Genomic DNA, 20,702 nt, shown 5'->3' with positions numbered 1-20,702 from the left:
GGAAGGACAACAGAATCTTGGAGAAAGAACCATAGATAAGAAACGTGGAATTATGGGTGAGTACAATAAAGAGCAAGGAAGTCTTCAAATGTCAGACTTGAAAGCAACTGTAGGTATTCTACTGCATTGTCTGCTGGGACCTGCCGGAGACTATCCTCCCTAGATAACCCCTCGGTTCGTGATCAGATGCTGCTAGTGACGGAGAGCTTATGGCTCCTGAAGGGGCACATTTCTGCTATGGACAGTTTATATTCATCTGCTCATTCTGCCCAAGTTATAAAAATTCCTGTAGAACCTAAGTTCTCATGGGGGGAAAGGTCACAAATAAATGACTGTATAATATAAATGCATGCACTAGTAAGAATTATGAAGAATAAAGCAGATTAAGGGTTCAAAGATTGATGTGAAGAAGAGTGTTTGGACAGGCTGGCAACTGGAATCTCTCTGAGGTGATGTGGCTAGACAGTTCTTAGTCCTTGAGCGAATTCTATGTGCTGAAGCAATTCAAAGAAATCCAAAGTCCCTTCCAGTCAACAAAACTCTGAATTTTTGAAGGTAACTCGTGTCTTCTCTACAGCAAATACCTATATAGGTTCCTCATTGCTTCCTCCTAAAACAGGGATTTCAGAGTTTTCATGTCTGCTGTCATCTGTTTTAGGCACCCATGACCCAGACACAGACCAGTGCTCTGGGATGGGCTGGGCGGGTGCTGAGCGGAGTTGCACTACCATCTTTCATTTGGAAGCGCTCCCTGTTACAGTGATGTCTCTAATTGCATTGGCTGCTCCGAGGTAATTGATCATCTAGGTCCATTTTGGACTTTTGCACCAGAACAGCCTGCAGTCTCCTCCCCCATGAGTTGTCATTAAATTTAGTCTCTTTCCACATCACACGTGTGCAGTTGGGATCCCCACGTTTCCCTTTCCCGGGGAGCGTGGACAAGCTCCCATAAACCCAGTGACCGGGAGCAACGGAAGGAAACAACCGGAGTGGGTGGTGGCTTGCACTACAAAGATAACAGGAAGCACGTTCAATTTGTATATTAGAACCGAAATAAATGTTTTGATGCTTAACCAAAAACAAATGAATGTAAAGGCAAAATATGAGCCACTACTTTAAGTTATAATAAGTACTGAGAACCTAGTATGAGACTTTATTCATGGGGGGCGGGGTGTGTACACTCAGCAAACAGGCCTTCCCGTGCTTGTAACCATCCAACATGTCAGTTTCTGAGAGTGGTGTCTCTATGGGGCATATACGGTTTCATGAGTTTTTGGTCTGGATAATTCATACCAATTTCAATTAACATCCCTGGGAGGCTTAATTGCTGAAATGTCAAAGGTAAGTTTAGAAATGTAAGTGCATTCCAAACACATGAATACTTTGGCTTACAGATGTGGGAGACAAGGGGTGTCTTGTGAAAAATTAAGTGTGGAAAAATAAACAAAACCTATGAAACTGAGTTAAAATATGGGCCAGGACAGATCTGGGGAACAAAAGACAAAAATGGACACTCTGTCCCATCGGCAGCTGTTTCTTCTGGGTCACGTGTTCGTGTTGCCATCCACACAGAGACACGTTCACCTGAGGGGCACAGAGAGCAAATTACCTTCCACTTTCGTGTAGGGTTTCCACTGGTAGAACCACCCACGGAACGGCTTGCTGTTATATTCTGCACACTGCTGGGCTCGAAAATCCAAGCTGTTTTCATGACAAGGGTTAACATTGCACAACTGATAAATGCGGCTAGAACCCGGACAGAACTTGCCGCCATATTGAGGCCTAAAAAATAAAAGTAAAGAACTTTAGTGCTTAGCTGTCAAAGGGCTCACTACAGTCTCAGTAATACACAGAGGGACGAGCCAGGTGGGTGTCATCACAGTGCATACGGCCCATGATGAGAACGGAAGTGTGTAGCACACAACCTAGCACATCCCTTCTTGTATCCATGGCAGACATAACCAATCAATCAGAGGCTTTTGGGAGGGTGCGGAGCCTGATGCATCCTCAAAATCCCTCTCAGCATAGCCCTCAGGTAGCCACTACCGCTGCTCATCAATTGGAACTGGCAGATTAGAGCAAACTTACTTGGCATCTCTGATCATTTCTACATCTGGCATCTCCTTAAAGACTGATGAGAGCATCCTCTTGACACTCGTTTTGTCACCTTACATGATAGGAAATCTGCGAATGCACTTCCACGCTCCTATTAAGGTAGATGTGTGCTACTCACACATACCCCCAGGTTGACATCAAAGCTCTTTAACTGCGAACCCACACACCTCTCCAGTTTTCCACGGGTTTCTAGACACTCATCACCTTCCTATGGGTCACCCTGTCCCTGCTGATGTGCAGAAATTCAGGACACTGAGGAGAAGGATCAGGGAGCCTCATCTGCCATGTTTTCCAATCCAGCTCTGCCAGTCATTGAGCTGATATTCTTCTGATTGCTGTCTGACTCGTGTGTTTTACTGTAATTGTTCCGAAGCTACAAGGCCGATCATTCCCTTGTTTTCATCTGCACAATCGCTTTTTAACTTTGCAGGTGGCTCACTCCTTTCCTGCCAAGCACGATGGGAAATGGATTTCAAGAGTAGAGAATCCCATTAGGACATAAATAATTAGGATGTAATGGCAAGCTCTTCCAGATCTTAGGCAGGCTGCAAAAACCAGAAAGCAAAACAAAGAAAAAAGGAGCACAAATCACATTGAAAATCACCAACAACATCCTATCTGGCCTAATCCAGGCACAAAGCAAATGGCTTCTTTTCATTCCCACTTTTTTTGTAGTTTTCTCCAACAGCTGAACCCAACGATGGATCGCCTCACACCAAAGCTCGATGCAAACATGTAATGTGAAAGGAGGTTCCAGGTTAATAAATTTATGTGATTAAAATTCCCTCTCTCTTTAGGAAGCACAAGAATGCTATAAAACAGCCCTGGAACTGCTTCAGCATATTTTACCAAATCCTCCTATAACTGCATGCTAAAATGGGTTCAACAGAAACGAGAAGTGCCATCCTGCCAGAATGAGATTTTTCTGCTATTTCAAAACATTGTGGAGCAACTACTTAAACATCATGCAGTCACTGTGTAGATCAAAGCCCTGAGGATTTCTTAAATCATTATCTAAGAAGCACTTAGAAAAACTTGCCAGGGCCCTCGGACAGTCTTCCTGTTCCTGGTCATCTTTCCAAGGCCTGTGTCAGTCTTCCTTGGTGTAAGACTCCCTGAGGTTTCACACGTAACCTTCACTCAGATGATTTAAATGCAATAAAGTGAAAAAGGACCACATGTGTTACTTTTTCAACTCAGAAACTATAACATGGAAAAGACTTCAAGACTCATATAGCCATCGCACACAACTTGCTGCATCAAGACCACACAGCTAGAAGACAGCCAGGCTGAACCTCTAACCCCCGGACTCCCCAGGGTTCTTTGCCTACCCTGCTCCGCCTGCACCTAACTGAACACAGCAACAGGACCCGGGCACAGGGGAGGAAGAAAGGAACGCACAGTGGTCCCGGGGATGGACTTTTCCAATGAGGCAGATCTGGATTTAACTATTCTCTGCCTCTTCCTGGCTTATCTTTAGGCAATTTTATTTAACTTCTAAATCTGTAAAGCGGGGGCAATTGTGACAATGAACTGAAACAATATTTGTGAAGAATTTAGGGCAGAGTCTAGGGCCCAGTTTGCACAAATAAATCGTAACTATTTTTAAATGCTTTCTATTTCTAATGACTGACAAGGCTTTGGATGTTTCCATCAAACCCTCAAATACATTTTTCTAGAGCTACGAACATGAGTATTCAGATAAATGAACAGAAAATTCTACTATGGCATCCCTTGGTATAATAAGTGCTTGAAGAGTCAAAACAAAAATATAAACAGAAGACAATTGTCTAGACCCATTTCCTGTTTGTATTATAGAGTACATCCATAACTTGCTTCTGCATAATTTATCAGGTCCTCCCTATAAATGGTTATAATACTGGCTGCCCAGCTGATATTAGGGCCACTTGGGGAGAAAGCTCTGCTACATACTCCTGCACCCTCCTGGGCCCCTCCCCGACGTTCTCCATCAAAGCACATGATAGCCAAGACCCAGAAATCAGGTTTTTAAAGTATACGTGGTGACTCTGATAATCAGCTGAGCCTGGAAATTACTGGTTGGGGAAAGAGCCAGAGATGTGAATCAATTATTATTCTGATTCTAGTGGCATATTATTCTTTCTCTAATGGACTCACATTTTAGGGAAGTTCTAGAATACCAAATGTGTTTCATTTTCATGATTTTCATTTCACTGTTTTCTTAAACAGAGTTTATAGGAATTTGACTAGGCTCTCTGAAGGGTAATAATTTAATAGTAAGGGAACCAGGAAAAATATCAAAGGATTAAGACGGTGGGCCCTTGGTCTCACTGGAACATCACCAGCTTGGTGACCTTGGCGAGGACTGACGCTGGGCGTGGGACCCTCTGCCTCCCGTCACCTGCTTGTAAAATAACTGGATTAGACAACAGGTCGCAACTCACGTATCTGTTCTAACCTGATTGGGAGCAAATGCCTGGAAAGTGTTTGGAGAAGGTTCCTGAGGGCCAATAGAAAATGAAGCTTCATCTATTAAAAATGTCTGTGGCAGACATGGGAAAAATAAGACGGGGGCCCTGGGTACCTGGGACTGGCCATACCAGGACCAGATAAGCTGTAAACGCTCATGAAGCTGGAAGGCTTGATACGAAGCCACGAATCAGCCAGGAATAATTCATTTTTTATGAAACAAAAATATGTTCTGGGAAAGCCATCATCGTGTGAAATAAAAAGCACACACTGCTTTCACATGAAAAAATAAAAATGGTTAGGCCAACTAATGTGAACAGAACAAATGTTTAAACTGAAGAAAGAAAGAAATCAGTAACTTGCAATAGGGAGGAAGAAAAACAGCTGTGTTACAACGAAGCGAACTGAGAACAGAGAACAACTTCTTCAATTGTCTTGGGAGAGCCAATCCCTTACTTGTTTTATTTGTGACTTCAAGCCTAATCAAGGCAAACAGTACCATGATTAGGCTTAATCTTGCTTAAAATTAAAACTGCTCCAAACTACTTCAGTGATTAATTCTTCTATTAGGCATCTCTAAAGTTACAACGATACTTCCATGAGCAATGCCCTACTGCGGTGAGAGCTCTCGACCCTGCAGACACGGGAGAGGGTTTCACCGAAGTCTCGGGGGTGTCAGTCATGCTCTCTACCAGCCGGGCTAGTAAATTAGGCAATCTACTTCTTTCTTGGGAAAATAGTGAGATGGTAAAATGTTGTGATATATGAAAACCAGATCCATGAAAACGCACTGCAAAAATGAAACATAATATAATGAATGTTTAACAATTCCATCCAAGACAAGGGCTACATTCAAAGTAGAGGAGTGTGGTTTTAAAATCTGACATACATCGTACGACTATCACAAACCTCTGCACCATTACGCACAGTCACTGATTAGAGTAGTCAGTCTCTGCTGCGGACGACTCTGCTCCCTATAGGACATTGGGCAACATCTGGAGACATTTTTGGTTGTCACAAGTTGGAGACCAGGGGGAAGGGGAGTCATTCTACTGGCATCTCCTGGGGAGAAACTAAGATGCTACTAAATATTCTGCCACATACAGGACCCACCCTGACACCGAAAAAAGTTTTCCAGCTTAATACGTTAATAGTGTCAAAGTTGAGAAATCCTACGTTAGCCTGAGATACCCAAAGGGTGCCTAAGAGACCCTGGTTAGTGTATCTCCCCACCCTCCCTTGCATTTTGGAACAGATTGGCCTCTTGATCCGGTTCAGCCTGCTCATTCCCATAAAGTATCATTTGTCTCTCTAAAAATTGGCTTGGGCTCTAGTTTCATTATTTATTTTACTTCTCAATCTACCACACATTTATGCGATGTTTGCAACCTGCCATGCACTTACACACAGGTAGTATCTTTACCCCATTTTTACACATGAGGAATCCAGAGCAGCAGAGTACACTGTCTATGGCCCAGAGCTGGGAAGCAGGGGGCTGGGAGGCAAACCCAGGTTATTGGGGTGAGGTCTGTGTCCTTAGCTCCCGTGCTGCGCCCCCACTGAAGCGATGTTGTAAAATCGACGCCACTATTTTCCCATGCCCCATCCCATTCTCCTCACTCCGTACCACCCTCCAAAGTCCGGTTTCTTTAGTAAGGCCTCTCCCACTGCGTCTGAGGGCTGACCCTCTGACACCCCGTGCTCCTAGTGAGATTTAAGGTGAAAGGGTAAAAACCACATGGACCCCAGAACCTTTGTTGATTGGTCATTGGATGATCCTCAGTGTGTCGGACATTCCGCAGCTGCAATTTCTAATCCTCCCCAAACCTTTGGAGGTGAGTACTATCACCTCCATTCTGTGTACATGAACTCAAGCTCAGGGTTCATTGATCTTCCCAAAGCCACACAGTTAGTAAGTGACAGGCCAAACGTGCGGAATCACGTCCTCCTGTCTCCCAGACCCAGGCTCTCTCTGCGAACCAAGCCGATCAGGAAACACACGTGCAGTCCCTGTGGGAATCAGATCCTATGAAAGTAACAGCAAAGCCCCTTCTTCCACACGACAGACTGGAGTCAGACCCCCAGCACCAGGCCAGGGAGTGCCCGCTGGGGTTAAAGGCCAGCTGTAATCCGCAGATGTTTTGATTATTCCTCACAGTGTTTTTTTTTTAAAAGGAAACTGAATTTGTCATCAATAGTTTAAATATCGGGAGATTTCACACGACTTTTTCTTTAGATTTCTGGTTTCACTTGAAAAGTCAGGCAGATCCGTCAAGCCGTGTTGATGGACATTCCTGCAAGGCAGACATCAGCCTACTTTCTCCCCATGTGAGAGGGGCACAAGGCCCCCCAGCCAAACTCCGGGCTGCACAGCCTCACAGTCAGGTGGTGGGACTTGCAGCCCTCATTCAGATGCAGAAAGCAGCTCAGACCACGGCTACCATTAGGGAGCCCTTCATCACCATATTCTCGCGTGGACTAACTCCTCTGCTGGCGTTCTGTTTCTGCCCACCATGCCTCCCCCCCCCCCCCCCGGTGCACCCCACCTTCACATGCAACAGTGAAACCCTAGTTGACCGCTATGAACCAGAGACAAGGAAGCCGCCCTTAACAACAAAACCAGGCCAGGAAGTTACCAGTGGAAGGTCAATGCCTTACAAACACTGATGTCTGCGGGAGCCTTACTTGGGGTTGTTGCAGTGTCTCTCCTGGTACTTGACTCCTCCACCACAAGTGCGGGAACACTCCGACCACTTGGACCAGGCAGACCACTGGCCGTGGACAGGCCGGGGCCCGTGCTCCCCGAACTTCACACACTGGCCTTGCCGGCACCACTGGGGAAAGAATATGTGACATGTCTGCTGTCAGAAACCACTGGGAAACGGGGGCGGTGTGGGGGGGATGCAGACACCTGCACGGGAACGGGAAAAGCGCGTCGGCTGGCAAGTGGGAGAGAAGGCAGGACCCGCTGACGGAATTCCTGTGCTGGCTGTGCTGTGTAAACAGCAGCTTAGTCTGCAGTGACCACGTGCATTTTGAAAAGCTGACATCTATAGAGAAGGGGCATCTGTCACCAACAGATGCTTTGTGCATTGTGGAGCTGAAAGGTTTAGATGAGATGCCACCCGGCAGCCAAGCAAGTGAGAGCAGAAAAATGACAACAGGGCCTCCCTGGACGACCAGGAACAACGCTGCGTAGAGAGCAGTTTGGGTCGTGCACTCAGAGAGAAGCAGTGTTTCAAGATGGTAACAGAACTCATTATTCTGGATGTCTGTCTCATCATGCAAACAAAGACAACTATGCATACATTTTTGCTTATTCCACCTATAGAGCATTTCCTATAAAACTCAACGGCTTTCAGGCTACACATACTGTGCTTTTAGACAACACTTTTCTGTGTGTATAGAAGGTCCCTGCAAAAGACCCTCGGATGATGTGGAACACCGAGTGTCTTTTATGGACTAGCTTTGGGTCTTCCGTTTGTCAGTGATCTGCTCAAGCCAGGGAGAGAAAGGTGTTCTGTGCTAACCTTCTTGTTTTAGTGCCCCAGGTTTCGCCAGTCATATCTGTCCTTGGGGATTGCATTAGCCCTTGGTAATGGCTTCTTTCCTGTGGTGCCTTTATTTATGGGCCAGTTCTGCATGACTTTATAGAACTGCACCCTTTTCGGAAGGGCCCTGCAGTCAGATCCAAAGGGCTGGAGTGTGGACCGCACCAGGTTTCACCGAGGAGAGGGGCGTCAGGTACAGAATCATGGGGAGATTTGATTTTCAAATCTTCACTTTTCTCCCATGATACGTTTGCCTCGTGGCTGTTTATTGTGTTGCTAGTGCACTCTGTCTAGGTCGACACATTGCTTCCTGTCTTGCCACATTCTTGCCACGAAACTGATGAATTCTTCTGTTTATAATTTTTCTCTCCCTTGGATTAACTGCCATTTCAGAGCTTGCACAAAATCGTACAACACGGTTGAGGACTGAGTGGTGAGGTACAATGGGTCATTTGAGGATTTTGTCTACCATAAGTAAGAATCTGACTCTTTCCTACCTGGGGCCCCTGCGTCCTCCTGCACAGGGCTCAGTGGCTGAGACAACATGACAACAATAGCCCACAACCAGCACCACAGCTCCAGTTTAGGAAGTTGTGTGTGTGCCCAGTGGTGCAGGCAGGGGAAGGAGGGAGACTTCACGTGCATATCTAATGCAATCCTCCCGCAGCGTGTTTGTGGTTAATAACTGTTTTCTGGATGAGAGAAATCTAGCAAAGAGAAACTAAGTAACTTGTTCAGGGTCACACATCTACCCACGTAGCTGCACAGGGGCTAGATTTAAACTCAGACACATAGACTTTTCTCCTCAGAGGCAAACCACCCACCAAGGTATCTGAACTCTGATCTAATTTCTTTCTTTCTTTCTTTCTTTTTTTAGAAATGTGGTTTTTAGATCTGTTCCAACTCTTCAATTATTTTGACTTTATTTAATTCTACTATTCATCTTAGTACTGACGGTCTCCTCTGGGTTTTTCCGTTTGTACAGGAATCAGGAATATATAGAAACACATACCCATACATGCATAGTCTACATGTATGTATAAAATTTTACACAGAATGTACAAATATTGGGTTGGCCAAAGAGTCTGGATGGTTTTTCCTGTAAAATACAAGACACATTGTTCATTTTCATCAATAATTTTTATTGATTTGGGTATTTTGAGTATGTCAGCCGTCTCCCCACATGGTATAACATTGATTGTTCTCGATTAATGTCCTGAAATTTGGTGGCTGTGAACTTCAACTGGTCTACCAGACCATGGAGCATTGTCCAGCAAGGAACCTCCAGCACGAAACTTTGCAAACCACTTTTAACACACTTGATCAGTCACAGCACCTTCTCTATACACTGCACAAATCTTTTTGTATTTCAGTTGTGTCTTTACCTTGAAATAATAAAGCACAATATGCCACAAATATTGTATACTTTCTTTAATATTAAGATTGCTACTCAAAAATTCAGCCATTTTGATAAGTTTTTTTCAATGCAAGCTGATATGACAGCTGTCACAATACCATCTAACAAAACTGTTTCAAGTGAAATTAAAGACAACTAAGCACCACGAGAGCCATCTTATGGAAAAACCAAATGAACTTTTTGGCCAACCCAATATAAAATAGATACCCATGTAACTTTTTCTGTTCACACAGATGTATTCCTAGTACTGCTTCTAATTTCAGAGTGAATAGTCGTGACTTGGGCAAATGTCTTTTATGATAGAGAGCAAGCACAAGGCTTTCTTTCCTTGCTCACATAACCTAGATGAAAGGAAGTGGCTTTCACAACCTCACATACATACTGAGCATTCATGGTACAGTTATCCCTGAAGCATGAGGGAGGGACTGGAGAAAGATGGGGGAGGATTCAGCTGGGTCCCAGTTATGAAGAAATAACACACAGAGTAGCTGCTACTTTGCAAGACCCTCAGGATAAAGCCTGGGTAAGACATGGCCTGACCTCCTGGAGTTTGCAGTCCAATTACATAGCCAGTTACATCCTCCAGTGAAGGGAGAGTCTGAGAACCATGTATGTGAATGAGAAATAATTTTACTGCAGGGATGATGGGTGAAATTTATCAAATGCTTTCTACTGAGGGTGGCCTTACAGTTGAGAGCTTTCTCCCAGTGTTTACGAGGTCTATCCGGAAAAAGTCCAGCCATTGTTAATATAACAAGAATGGTTTGCATGACATGATCGTAACTTGGCAGCCAAGGAGAGTGGACTGGAATGTGCATGTGTGGACAATGATGACTACCCTGTGCTGGTCAGCGAGGAAGGTAGATGCCATTGAATGAGCACATGCACTGTGTGGCCATTCCATTCAAAATGATTGAGCAAATAGAGCGACACATCTACATCAAATCTTGTGTTACACTTGAACATTCCTCTACGGAAACTCCTGGAATGATTCAGAAGGACATGGCTATGGGCATGTGGTGACTGGCAGCTTCCTAAGGACAATGTGCCACTCACGCATCACATCCTGTGCAGAGTTTTATGGCAAATCATCAAATCACCCAGGTGACTCAGCCCCTCTACAGCCCAGATCTGGCACCCTGCAACTTCTTTCTGGCTTTTCCCAAAACTAAAATCCCCTTTGAAAGGGAAGAGATTTCAGACTGTCAGTGAGATTCAGGAAAGTACAACAGGATAGCTGATGGTGATTGGGAGAACAGTGTGAGGTCCCAAGGTGCCTACTTTGAAGGAGACTGAGGCATCACTGTCCTATGTACAATCTTTCTTATATCTTGTATCTTCTTCTATAAATGTCTCCATTTTTCCTACACCATGGCTGGACACTTTCCAGACAGACCTTGGTATATCCATAGTCTGGTCTTCTAAAATAGTGGGGTGTGGAAAACAGTATTAGGACATCTGCGTTCTAAGCCCTGGCATGGTCTGTCTCATGTTATATTAGCTGGAGTCTAACCCAAGGGCACTTTATCCCCCGGGACCTACATCGTGGGGGTGTTCATATAATAAACCTGAGACCTATGCCATGGTCACTTATGTTCCTCATTTATTATGTCAATCTTTTCTTGTACATCCCTCTTATGTTTAATGCTGCTGCTTTCTTAATGACAAAAATACCTATGACAAGTTTCAAGTTCTCAATTTTGATGCTTTAAAAATATAAATGACTTGCCCTGGCTGGTGTAGCTCAGTGAATTGAGCACAGGCTTACAAACCAAACAACTGTGGTTCGATTCCAAGTCAGGGTACATGCCTGGGTTGCAGGCCAGTTCCCAGAAGGGGATGCATGAAAGGCAACCATACATTGATGTTTCTCTCCCTCTCTCCTTCCTTTCCCCTCTAAAGATAAATAAATAAAATCTTTTTTAAAAAAAGAAGTGCTCTTTTTATATATATAAATGACTTGAAGTGTAGCTGTACTCTGTCACGCGGTTAACTCATTGCCTGTGTCGTCATAGCTGACACCCTCGGAGGCAGGCTTCCCATGAGAGCCCTTATGGGGGTTTCCTAAGGCAGGTGCATCTAATTAAAACTTGCATTTTGATGCCTCAATTTTTAAATGTTTATTTTCATTAGAGTTCGAAATTACAAATCTGGTAAGAGATGCTGAACAAATGACTTAGCAAATCTCAGAAAGCACTTCTTGGCGCATTCACTCGTGTGTGTTCTATCCCTGCCTCTGTGTTCCTCTGTCCCTGACAGCCTCTCACTCAACTGAAGAACTTCAGTTCAAGTTCCGACACCCGCCTGGGTGTGCCCACGCATTGCAGTGCGTTCCGAGTGCACACCCCATCCTCAGTAAGGCTCGCTTCTCACTCATTTGGGCCTGAATAGCAATTCTGTGCTTAAAGAAGGTATGTTTATACAGAAAGTTCGAGTTATTGGCTTCTGCACAGGTTTGCTCACGAGATTGTGAGTTCTTGAAGAGATAAAACTGAGTTCTATTCGTCTGTGTGCCCCCAGAGCTTTCTGTCTCTGATATGTGGTAGTCAGGAAACCACTGTGGGATCGAATTCACTTTCAGTGGCCATTTCTTCTGCGCAGGCCTGTGCTGCCCCCGAGAGACCAGAAGCAGAGGCAGAGAAGTCCTGGGGCATCATATGATCTTTCATCATTCATTGCTCCCCTGTCTTGGTCTTTCAAAGGAACACCCCAATCTGGACCATTTGCCGTACTTCAATTGCACCTTTCCCTCCAGATTCTACTGGGAAAGGGGAAGAAGAACAGAAACTAATATGTGCGAGTTCTTCACGCAAAACACAAAAATCTCCCATTATCTTCCCTAATGGGAGCGGTACACAGGGTGGGAGATGCTGGCTAGCAGGCAGACATGCCATGGATGGAGACACAGCTTACCCTTCCACACAGGTCCCTACATGTGACAGGCATGTCACAGGCTCCGTGGCGGGTCCTGGGGATCATGAGTAAGGGCCTTGTACGGAGGGACAGTCTTTTCTTTGCTACTCAAAGGGCCATCTGCTCCCTGAGGCCTTTCTATGCTGAATCAAGTTTAAAACACAAACAGCATACAATGCAACCTACCAGCTCATTGAAAGAGAAATGTTTTTATCCAAATTTCCATTTAAAAAAGAAAAACAAAGGCAAAAAGTAAAAAAAAAAAAAAATCTTAACGAATTGAGCCAACTAGGTTATGCTAGCATGACATTTAGACGAGTCCCAGATAACGCTGGTTAAAGAGAAGCCAGAAAACGCACATGGCTAAGGTGTTCCGTTCTGAGGTCACAGCAGCAAGAGTTTAGGTCCCATGCTCCATCGAGTTTCTAGAACTAAAAAACTACCACGTATGCAGTTTACCATACTCAAGCCACAAACGGTCCCTTCCGCTGCAGGCATAAACTTGGTCTCACACCTGTGGCCCACTCGATGGCACCAAAGTGACTTGCAAATGTCCTGCAAGGAAAGAAGAAACTCGTAAGGATAATAGTACAATAAAAACAAAAATATCCAAAGCCTTTTGCACATAATTCATTGTGAGGTGTCCAAAAGGAGACGGTATCCAGAGAGCAGAGGCATGTGAAGTTGGTGGTAGCCAGGTAACCAGTAGTATGTTCTAACCAATGAAGTTTCTACACTACCTGCATGTTCATGGATGTTTAGGAATGACTGGGGGGTAATAATAGTTAAATGAAAGACCATTTGTCTTGAAACCAAGAGATCTCATTTCTAATAACAACAAAAACAACAACAATATAGCAACCAGCAAAGGAGAACACGCTAAGACTGAGGTTAAGCCCGATTCAAATCCTTGTCCTGGAATTCCAGGTCTCGTGCTCTAAGGAAATGTTCCAGAAGCCTTGTCTTGAAGTTTCTTCCTCTGTGACACAGTGATCAAATTAGCACTTGCCCCTACAGGCTTGCTCTCCAGGATAAATGATGTAAGTAATCACTGTCATTACCTTCTTTATCTTTTATTAATTTTCAACCATTGAGACAATTTAATTCTCACACGAGATCTACTAAATAAACTCCCGTGCTGGACTGTAGCAGGCAGAATAATGCACTGCCCGCCCCCCGCCATGACCACAACCTCCTAATCCCTGGAAACTGAATATGTGAGGTTACACAGCAAAGAAGAATTAACATTATGAACAGAATTACAGTTGCCACCCTGGCTGGTGCGGCTCAGTGGATGGAGTGCCAACCTACGAACCAAAGGGTCACTGGTTCATTTCCCAATCAGGGCACATGTTGGGTTGTGGGCTGGGTCTCCCATGGGGGGCGCGTGAGAGGCAAGACACACTGATGCTTCTCTCCTTCTCTGTCTCCCTTCTTTCCCCTCTCTCTGAAGATAAATAGAATCTTTTAAAAAGATTAAAAGATTAAGATGCCTAATCAGTTCACCTTGAGATGGAGAGACTATCTTAAATCTCCCAGAAGGGCCCCAGGTCATCACAAGGGTCCTCAGAAGAGAACAGGAGAGAGTGAGGAAGACCGGGGGATGCCTCTGCCTTTGAGGATGGAGGAAGCGTCCACATGCCAGGGGATTCAGGAAGCCTCTGGAAGCTCGGGAAGGCAAGAGAACGGCTTCTCTTCTAGAGCCTCCGGAAGGAGCACCACCCTGCCAGCACCTGGTCTGAGCCCGTGAGACCCGTGTCGGCTCAGGTGTCTGCCTCCGGACCCATCAGAAAGCAAATGTGTGTGTTTTTAACCCACTAAGACTGGAAATTTATCACGGCAGCCACAGGAAACTAATGCTGTGACTGACACCATTTAGAGCTGGACACTGAGCCAGTGCCTCATAAAAACTCACTTGAATGAGGACACTGAGGAAGCTACTGACCCACTCAATGCGGTGAAGTCACGGAGCTGGTAAGTGGCAAAGCCAGACTCCAATGGCCTGACTCCAGAGTGCAGATCCTTGACCACTGCTCTGGACCGGGCTTTGCCATCCACAGATGGTAGAAAGCAGTCAATTCTCCAGGTCTCAGTCCCTGATCTACAAAGTAAGGGAACGGAACCAGATTCCTTCTAGCTCAAACAGTTCAAGCTGCTCTTCAGAATGACATCGCTAATGGAATATCAAAACCCATGAAACGTCAAAGTGACTCCATTTTGTTTGCTACATTGTTTACTATGGTAGAAGTGGGAACACATATATTTTGGGGAAAATATTAACAACCAAGGAGGAAACAAAATGATTTTTGTGATCACTTGTTGAAACCCTGAAAATTCCATTAAGTAGGCACCCAATTTCCCAGGCAGTTCAGCTAGTATAGACTTCATGGTTAGAAAATATGGTAAGAACATGCTTAGAAATATTTCACCAAAAGTTTCCCACAGGACTGAGAAAAGAAAACACAGGGAGACCGGAGACAGATGCCTGCTCTTGCAGGACCACAACATCCTGGCGCCCACCTTGAAGAAGCTGGGAGCACATTCAGGACACTGCTTGTACCACGCACACCAGTTCCAAAGCTCCAAACAGCTCAGAGGACACAGTATCTGATCTGAAACATGTGAATGTTTCCCGTGGAAGTGGATCTGCCACTGGCATTAGCGAGAAGCACAAGAGGCACTGTGCTCAGGTACTTGTCTCTGTGTGCCACCCTCTGTGTGCCGCCCTGGGCCTGAGGGGGACGCGTCCATGGGGAAAAGAACAGTCTCCATCAACACGGAAGAGCGGACACAACTGTCGAAACGATGAGAGCCACAGTGAGAAAGCCTTTCAGAATTAAATTGTTTTCCTTCTTACACCAGAAGAAAGCCATAATGCACACCCTTTGCCTATGTGGCAGCCACCGGACTGACTCCAGGGCAGACCCGAGAGGAGAGGCCCCAATTCCACAGTCAATGCCAAGCCACAGGCAAAGGGAAAGGGGCAGCTGGAGAAGACCAGGAGAAAAAAGCAAAACATGAAACACAGGGACTCCAGAGTGAAGTAAGGCAGGCTGCATGAACATGTTATTTCTTTTGCGGTGAAGTGCAGAAGTCAAACGTAATTATAGCCAACTACATGCTCCCTTTCAAAGTAAGCAGAAATGAGAGTTTGCACTTTTTTGCTGGTTCTTCTCTCTTTTTTTCCCCAGCACATTCAACTAACTTTTTCTTATCTATAATTCCCTAGACTTAAGTCATAATTTAAGGGAAAAGGACAGACCCACAGAGACTTCAGGGTCTCCTGTTGCCTGGATGTGATTTTTGAGAAAAGCGTCTCAGTGCCGTACATTATCCTCTCCTGTCACTGCTGGGCTGTGTTCGCCAGTTGTATTCCAAAGGACAGATGTCCCTGTAAGTAGAACTTGACATGCTAAAAATGTTAATGGCAAATCAAATTTTATGAAGCATCTCAAACTTAACACGTCCAAAACGAAATTCTCCGTCTGCCTCTTCCCTCAAACCTCTTCCAAGTCCAGCCTTCCCCAGCTTTATGACTCCTCCTACTGCTAGAATCTGGATCAATAAATCGCTGATTCACCTCTGACTCCGCCCTTTCTCTCAGAGAAGTCACTCCCATCTCCTTGAGGAGAGATGAGAAGGGGACAGAGGCCAAATCCTCCACTTCATGAAAACGGGAGCACTTAAAAATGTTTTCTTCGGTTACCACTGAAAACCCAGCAACTACTGAGTATTTGCCAATATGTCAGGAGCGTGCTGGGTGCTGCAGATACCGTCCACCTACTGGGACAAGAGGTCTTCATGAACAGTTGTAATACAGGGTCACCAGGTTTCGATGGTGATGCATAGGGCAGAGATGGAGGCCAGAGAAAGGAATGTTTAGACCTCCTGGAGGGAAAAACACTTGAGCTGAATCTTTCACAACAGTAAAAAAAGGATTAGATATTTGTCACATGGGTGACCGTGCAGCTTTCTAGATGAACAGCACACACACAAAGGCCTGCGGATAGGAGAGCAGGGCATCATCCCGGTTGGAACACAAGTCCCTGGGGAAGTTAAAGAAGTTGAACTGTGACGTAGTCAATTTAGTAGATTACAAAGGAGGTGTGATTTAGATACTAGGAGGTTACTCTTTTTCCTTATCCTCACACAAGGACAGGTTTTCATTGCTTTTAGAGATAGAGAGAAGGAGACAGAGAAACATCAGTGCAGGAGAGAAGCATCGATTGTTTACCTCCCCTATGCACCCAGACCAGGGAACCAAACCTGCAACCTGGGTATGTGCCCTGACCTGGAATCGAACCCACAACCTTTCAGCTACAGGATGATACTCCAACCAAATGAGCCACACCAGCCGGGGCTAGAAAGTTACTCTTTATTCTCCATTCTTTGGTCCCAATGTCCAATTCTTGACAGAAGAAATAGATGCCCCTCCTACTATATTCGGCATGCCTTTTCCTTGGAAGGGAATGCTCTCTGAAGTGACAGGCCTGAAAATATTCAGGAGAGTTCGAACACCTTCCCCATAATCCCCGTTCTGCTTCAGACCCTCTTGGTGTGGCTGTACATGAACATTTACGGAGCTCCTGCTACGTGATGGCAGCTGTGCTGGCTACTGAGTGAGGTACAGAGTACGGGCTGCTCATTCCTAACACGGTAGAATGACCAGCACGGAAGCCTTGGTCAGCCTTCCATACAGCTTGGGGCATTCTGGCAGAAAGCACTGAATCACTCACTGCGTCGGTAAGCATTTAATAAGTACATAATAGTCCAATGCAAGTTCTCCCTCCTTCAGGTCTGTCTAAGACTGTGCAGCCATTACCCACATGGACTCATTTTCTCGAGCACGGTGAAAGGAAACAGACATCCAGCCTGGTGTGCTGAAGAGGCAAACTGTGAGTCTGGAGGAGGAGGAGGAGGAAAGACGGGACGGGTGATAACAGTGGCCACTGTGAGAGGACAGCCAGACGTGACGGTGATGATGCTACTGGAGACGGAGGAGGAGGCAAGTAGAAAACCCTTATTATTTATTGAGTGGTGAAGCTACACCAAAAGATTAATCCTCGCAATGACCAGGGAAGAATTATTAGGCTTATCTTATGAATGTGAACATGAGAGCTGAGAGTAGCGGAGTCATTTCTCCAGGGTTCTAGGAAGGGGAGGAATAGGGTTTTAAACTCAGGTCTAACTCCCAATGCCAGAGAGAGAGAGAGAGAGAGAGAGAGAGAGAGAGAGTTTCAAATTTAAGATGGTCTAATGCAATAGCCCTCCATCTTGCGTGTGCATCCGGATGACCTGGAGCCCTTGTTCAAGCACAGATTGGCAGGCCCCACGTGCAAAGGTTCTTATTTACTAGGCCTGAGAGGAGACCTGAGCATTTGCATTTCTACCAAGTTCTAGGTGATGCTGATACACTGCACCTGCTGGTTTGAGAGGACACTTTGTTAGATGGAGAGCAGGATGACAGCTATTGGGGGGGTGGGAGGAATAGGAGGGTGGAGGGGTTGAGAAAAAAGGAAAAGGGACTCAAGGGCATGGACAACAGTGTGGTGATTGCTGGGGGGACTAAATGTAATGGAAAAAACACAATAAAGACCAAATCAACTTTTTGCAATGATCGTTTATTTTTTCCCTTTTTGTTGCTTCTAAACACTACGCAAAACTGCCTTTCCAGGAGGTACAGAGAAAAAAACACAGGTGGTCAGGAGAAAAGGTCAGGAAGGAACATAACGACAGGCCCATGGAGACCCTGAAGAGAAACCTCATGCTTCTCTTGGGTGGATGGAGCTGGTCTAACCTGTTGCGACCAACAGGATGAACAGGACCCCTCCTACTTACAGCCTGGCAGGGACCTATTTATGGTGCCCAGAGATGGAGTCATGTTCAAGTTATAAGTAGGCTTGAGAATAACACCAAAGGTCATCGACAGCAGATGGCGGGGGGTGGGGGTGTATTCCACATTCAGGGTCCACCACCGACCCGCCTCTCTACCTCATAGTCATCTTCAAGTCATCGTCCCTCAGTCGACCTCCCCGCCCTGCCAGGCTTTCCCATCTCTGTGCCTTTCCTTGTTGTTTTCTTTTTAAAAATACTCAACCAAGGATATATTGATGGATTGATTCTAGAGAGAAGGAAGAGAGAAAGGAAAGGAGGGAGGGAGGGAGGGAGGGAGGAAAAGAAAGACAGGGAGGGGCAGAGACATTGATAGGTGTGCGCTCCTACGGGGATTGAACCTACAGCCTAGGTATGTGCCTGGCTGGACAACTTCTTGGTGTACAGAACAATGCTCCGACCAAGCAAGCCACCCGGTCAGGGCATGCGTCTTTCCTTATTTTACTCAGTCCTTTAGTCTGGAATTTCCATTTCCCTTTGCTCTGCTTCCCAGGGAAGACCACAACACTGAGATTCTGTCTTTCAAAATATGGTATTTTTAGAAAAAAGATCTATATTTTAAGAATGCTTATTTAAGCTCTGATCACTGTCTGACATAGAACATGCACCCCACAAATGTTTGTTGAATGTACGATCCTGAAGGAATGACAGTCATTCTGGAAAGTTGCTTCATAGTTCTAAAGAAAATCAGTCTCATTACCAACTGTGCATTTACTGCATAGTAAGTGCTTTATAAATATTTGATTAACGAATAAGTTAGTGAATCTTTTAAGAATGAAGTAACCAGGAGACAAATGTAGCAACCATTTTCAACAAAGAGAATAGCCACTTAATTCTGCCAAATGCATCAACTTAATGGGCAATTTGAAATACTTATATATTTATTAATTTATAGATATCATACAGGCCCACGAACCATGGAGGACACACCGAAAGGTATATGTGTCAACTTTTCTAATAGTTATGCATTTAAATTGTATTAGAAAGATATGTAATCCCATATCGAACCTGTGATTGAATGGTTATTATTTCCTAGGTGTGAACTTATATTTTTTAAGTGAATTGTTTTATAGAAAAGCAACAAGTGGATAATAAAAAAAGAGACACAACATAACTAATGAAGGTAATTGTTAATGGCCGAATGTGAATGTTAATGATCAAAGGTTAGGAAACACTGGTATTAACTAACAGAGAGGAGGAGGCTTAACATCAGTGTTGGTGATGCATTTTGTCTAGGTACCATATTTAAAAGTTTTGTGACTTTGGGCAAATTAAATACATTCTCTGAGGTTTTTGCGGAGGCTGCAGAAAAATAGAAGAAGTCGAAGTAGAATGTTTTCTGTGGAGCAGAGACTCACTCGGCAACTGCTGAGGTGATGGTGGTAAATGGTAACGAAGTGGTGACAGTGGGGGTGGCGGCAGTGCTGCTGGCGGTAGTCACGATGCTGGTGGTGCTGTTGGTAATGATGGTGATGGTGGTGATGATGATGATCGTGATGATGGTGATGGTAGTGGTGATGATGGTGATGGTAGTGGTGATGATGGTGATGATGATGGTGGTGATGATGATGGTGATGGTAGTGGTGATGGTGGTGATGGTGGTGATGATGGTGATGGTGGTGATGATAGTGGTGGTGATGGTAATGATGATGGTGATGGTAGTGGTGATGATGGTGATGGTAATGATGATGGTGATGGTAGTGGTGATGGTGGTGGTAGTGGTGATGGTGATGATGATGGTGATGGTAGTGGTGATGATGGTGATGGTAATGATGATGGTGATGGTAGTGGTGATGGTGGTGATGATGATGGTGATGGTAGTGGTGATGGTGGTAATGATGGTGATGGTGGTGATGGTAGTGGTAATGGTAGTGGTAATGGTGGTGGTGATGATGGTGTGATGGTCAGTGGGTGGAAGAAGAGGAAGAAGCAGAAAATAAAAGGAGTAAAAAGAGGAATAGTGAGAACAGAGGAGGGAAAATGAGCTATGAAACTCCATAATTCCCCTGCATCCAGACCTAGCCTTTCCATGTTTCTCTTTGGGTACTCATGATAAAACAGCTTAGCAGGGCATCTGCTTTCTCAGCGAGGTTGAGATTGTCAGGGACATGGTTTTGACCGACTGGAACAGTGTTTTTCCCATCCCTACTCACTCAAAAGACTTGACAAATATCTTAAGATTGCTCAAGATATACATTAAATTTTACATATCAAAAAAAGTTGGCTGCCATAAAGTATTATTGTATCATGTAAAAGGCACCTATATGTATTTTGGGGGATGATTATGTCAAAAAATTCACACTGAAAGAGAACGTGAACATAATGATGCAAAAAACAGAGATGAGCAGGAGGTAAAGCTATTGAAT

General features: G+C 44.9%; 1 protein-coding gene across 1 annotated transcript in view; it reads right to left on the bottom strand.

The window, feature by feature from the left end:
- Nucleotides 1–20,702, bottom strand: part of ADAMTS18 (ADAM metallopeptidase with thrombospondin type 1 motif 18) — a 128,152-nt gene that overhangs the window by 35,328 nt on the left and 72,122 nt on the right. Inside the window, exons 11-13 of the mRNA XM_037144730.2 lie at nucleotides 12,904–12,999; nucleotides 7,249–7,397; nucleotides 1,610–1,782 (exon numbers count right to left, since the gene is read on the bottom strand). Coding sequence (XP_037000625.2) covers nucleotides 1,610–1,782; nucleotides 7,249–7,397; nucleotides 12,904–12,999 — 418 coding nt within the window. The remainder of the gene's footprint in view (nucleotides 1–1,609; nucleotides 1,783–7,248; nucleotides 7,398–12,903; nucleotides 13,000–20,702) is intronic.

Source organism: Artibeus jamaicensis, unplaced genomic scaffold (assembly GCF_021234435.1).
Source record: "Artibeus jamaicensis isolate MK-2021 breed Jamaican fruit bat unplaced genomic scaffold, CSHL_Jam_final contig_464, whole genome shotgun sequence".
NCBI classification, from domain to species: Eukaryota; Metazoa; Chordata; class Mammalia; order Chiroptera; family Phyllostomidae; genus Artibeus; species Artibeus jamaicensis.
This window is presented reverse-complemented; position numbering and strand designations above follow the sequence as displayed.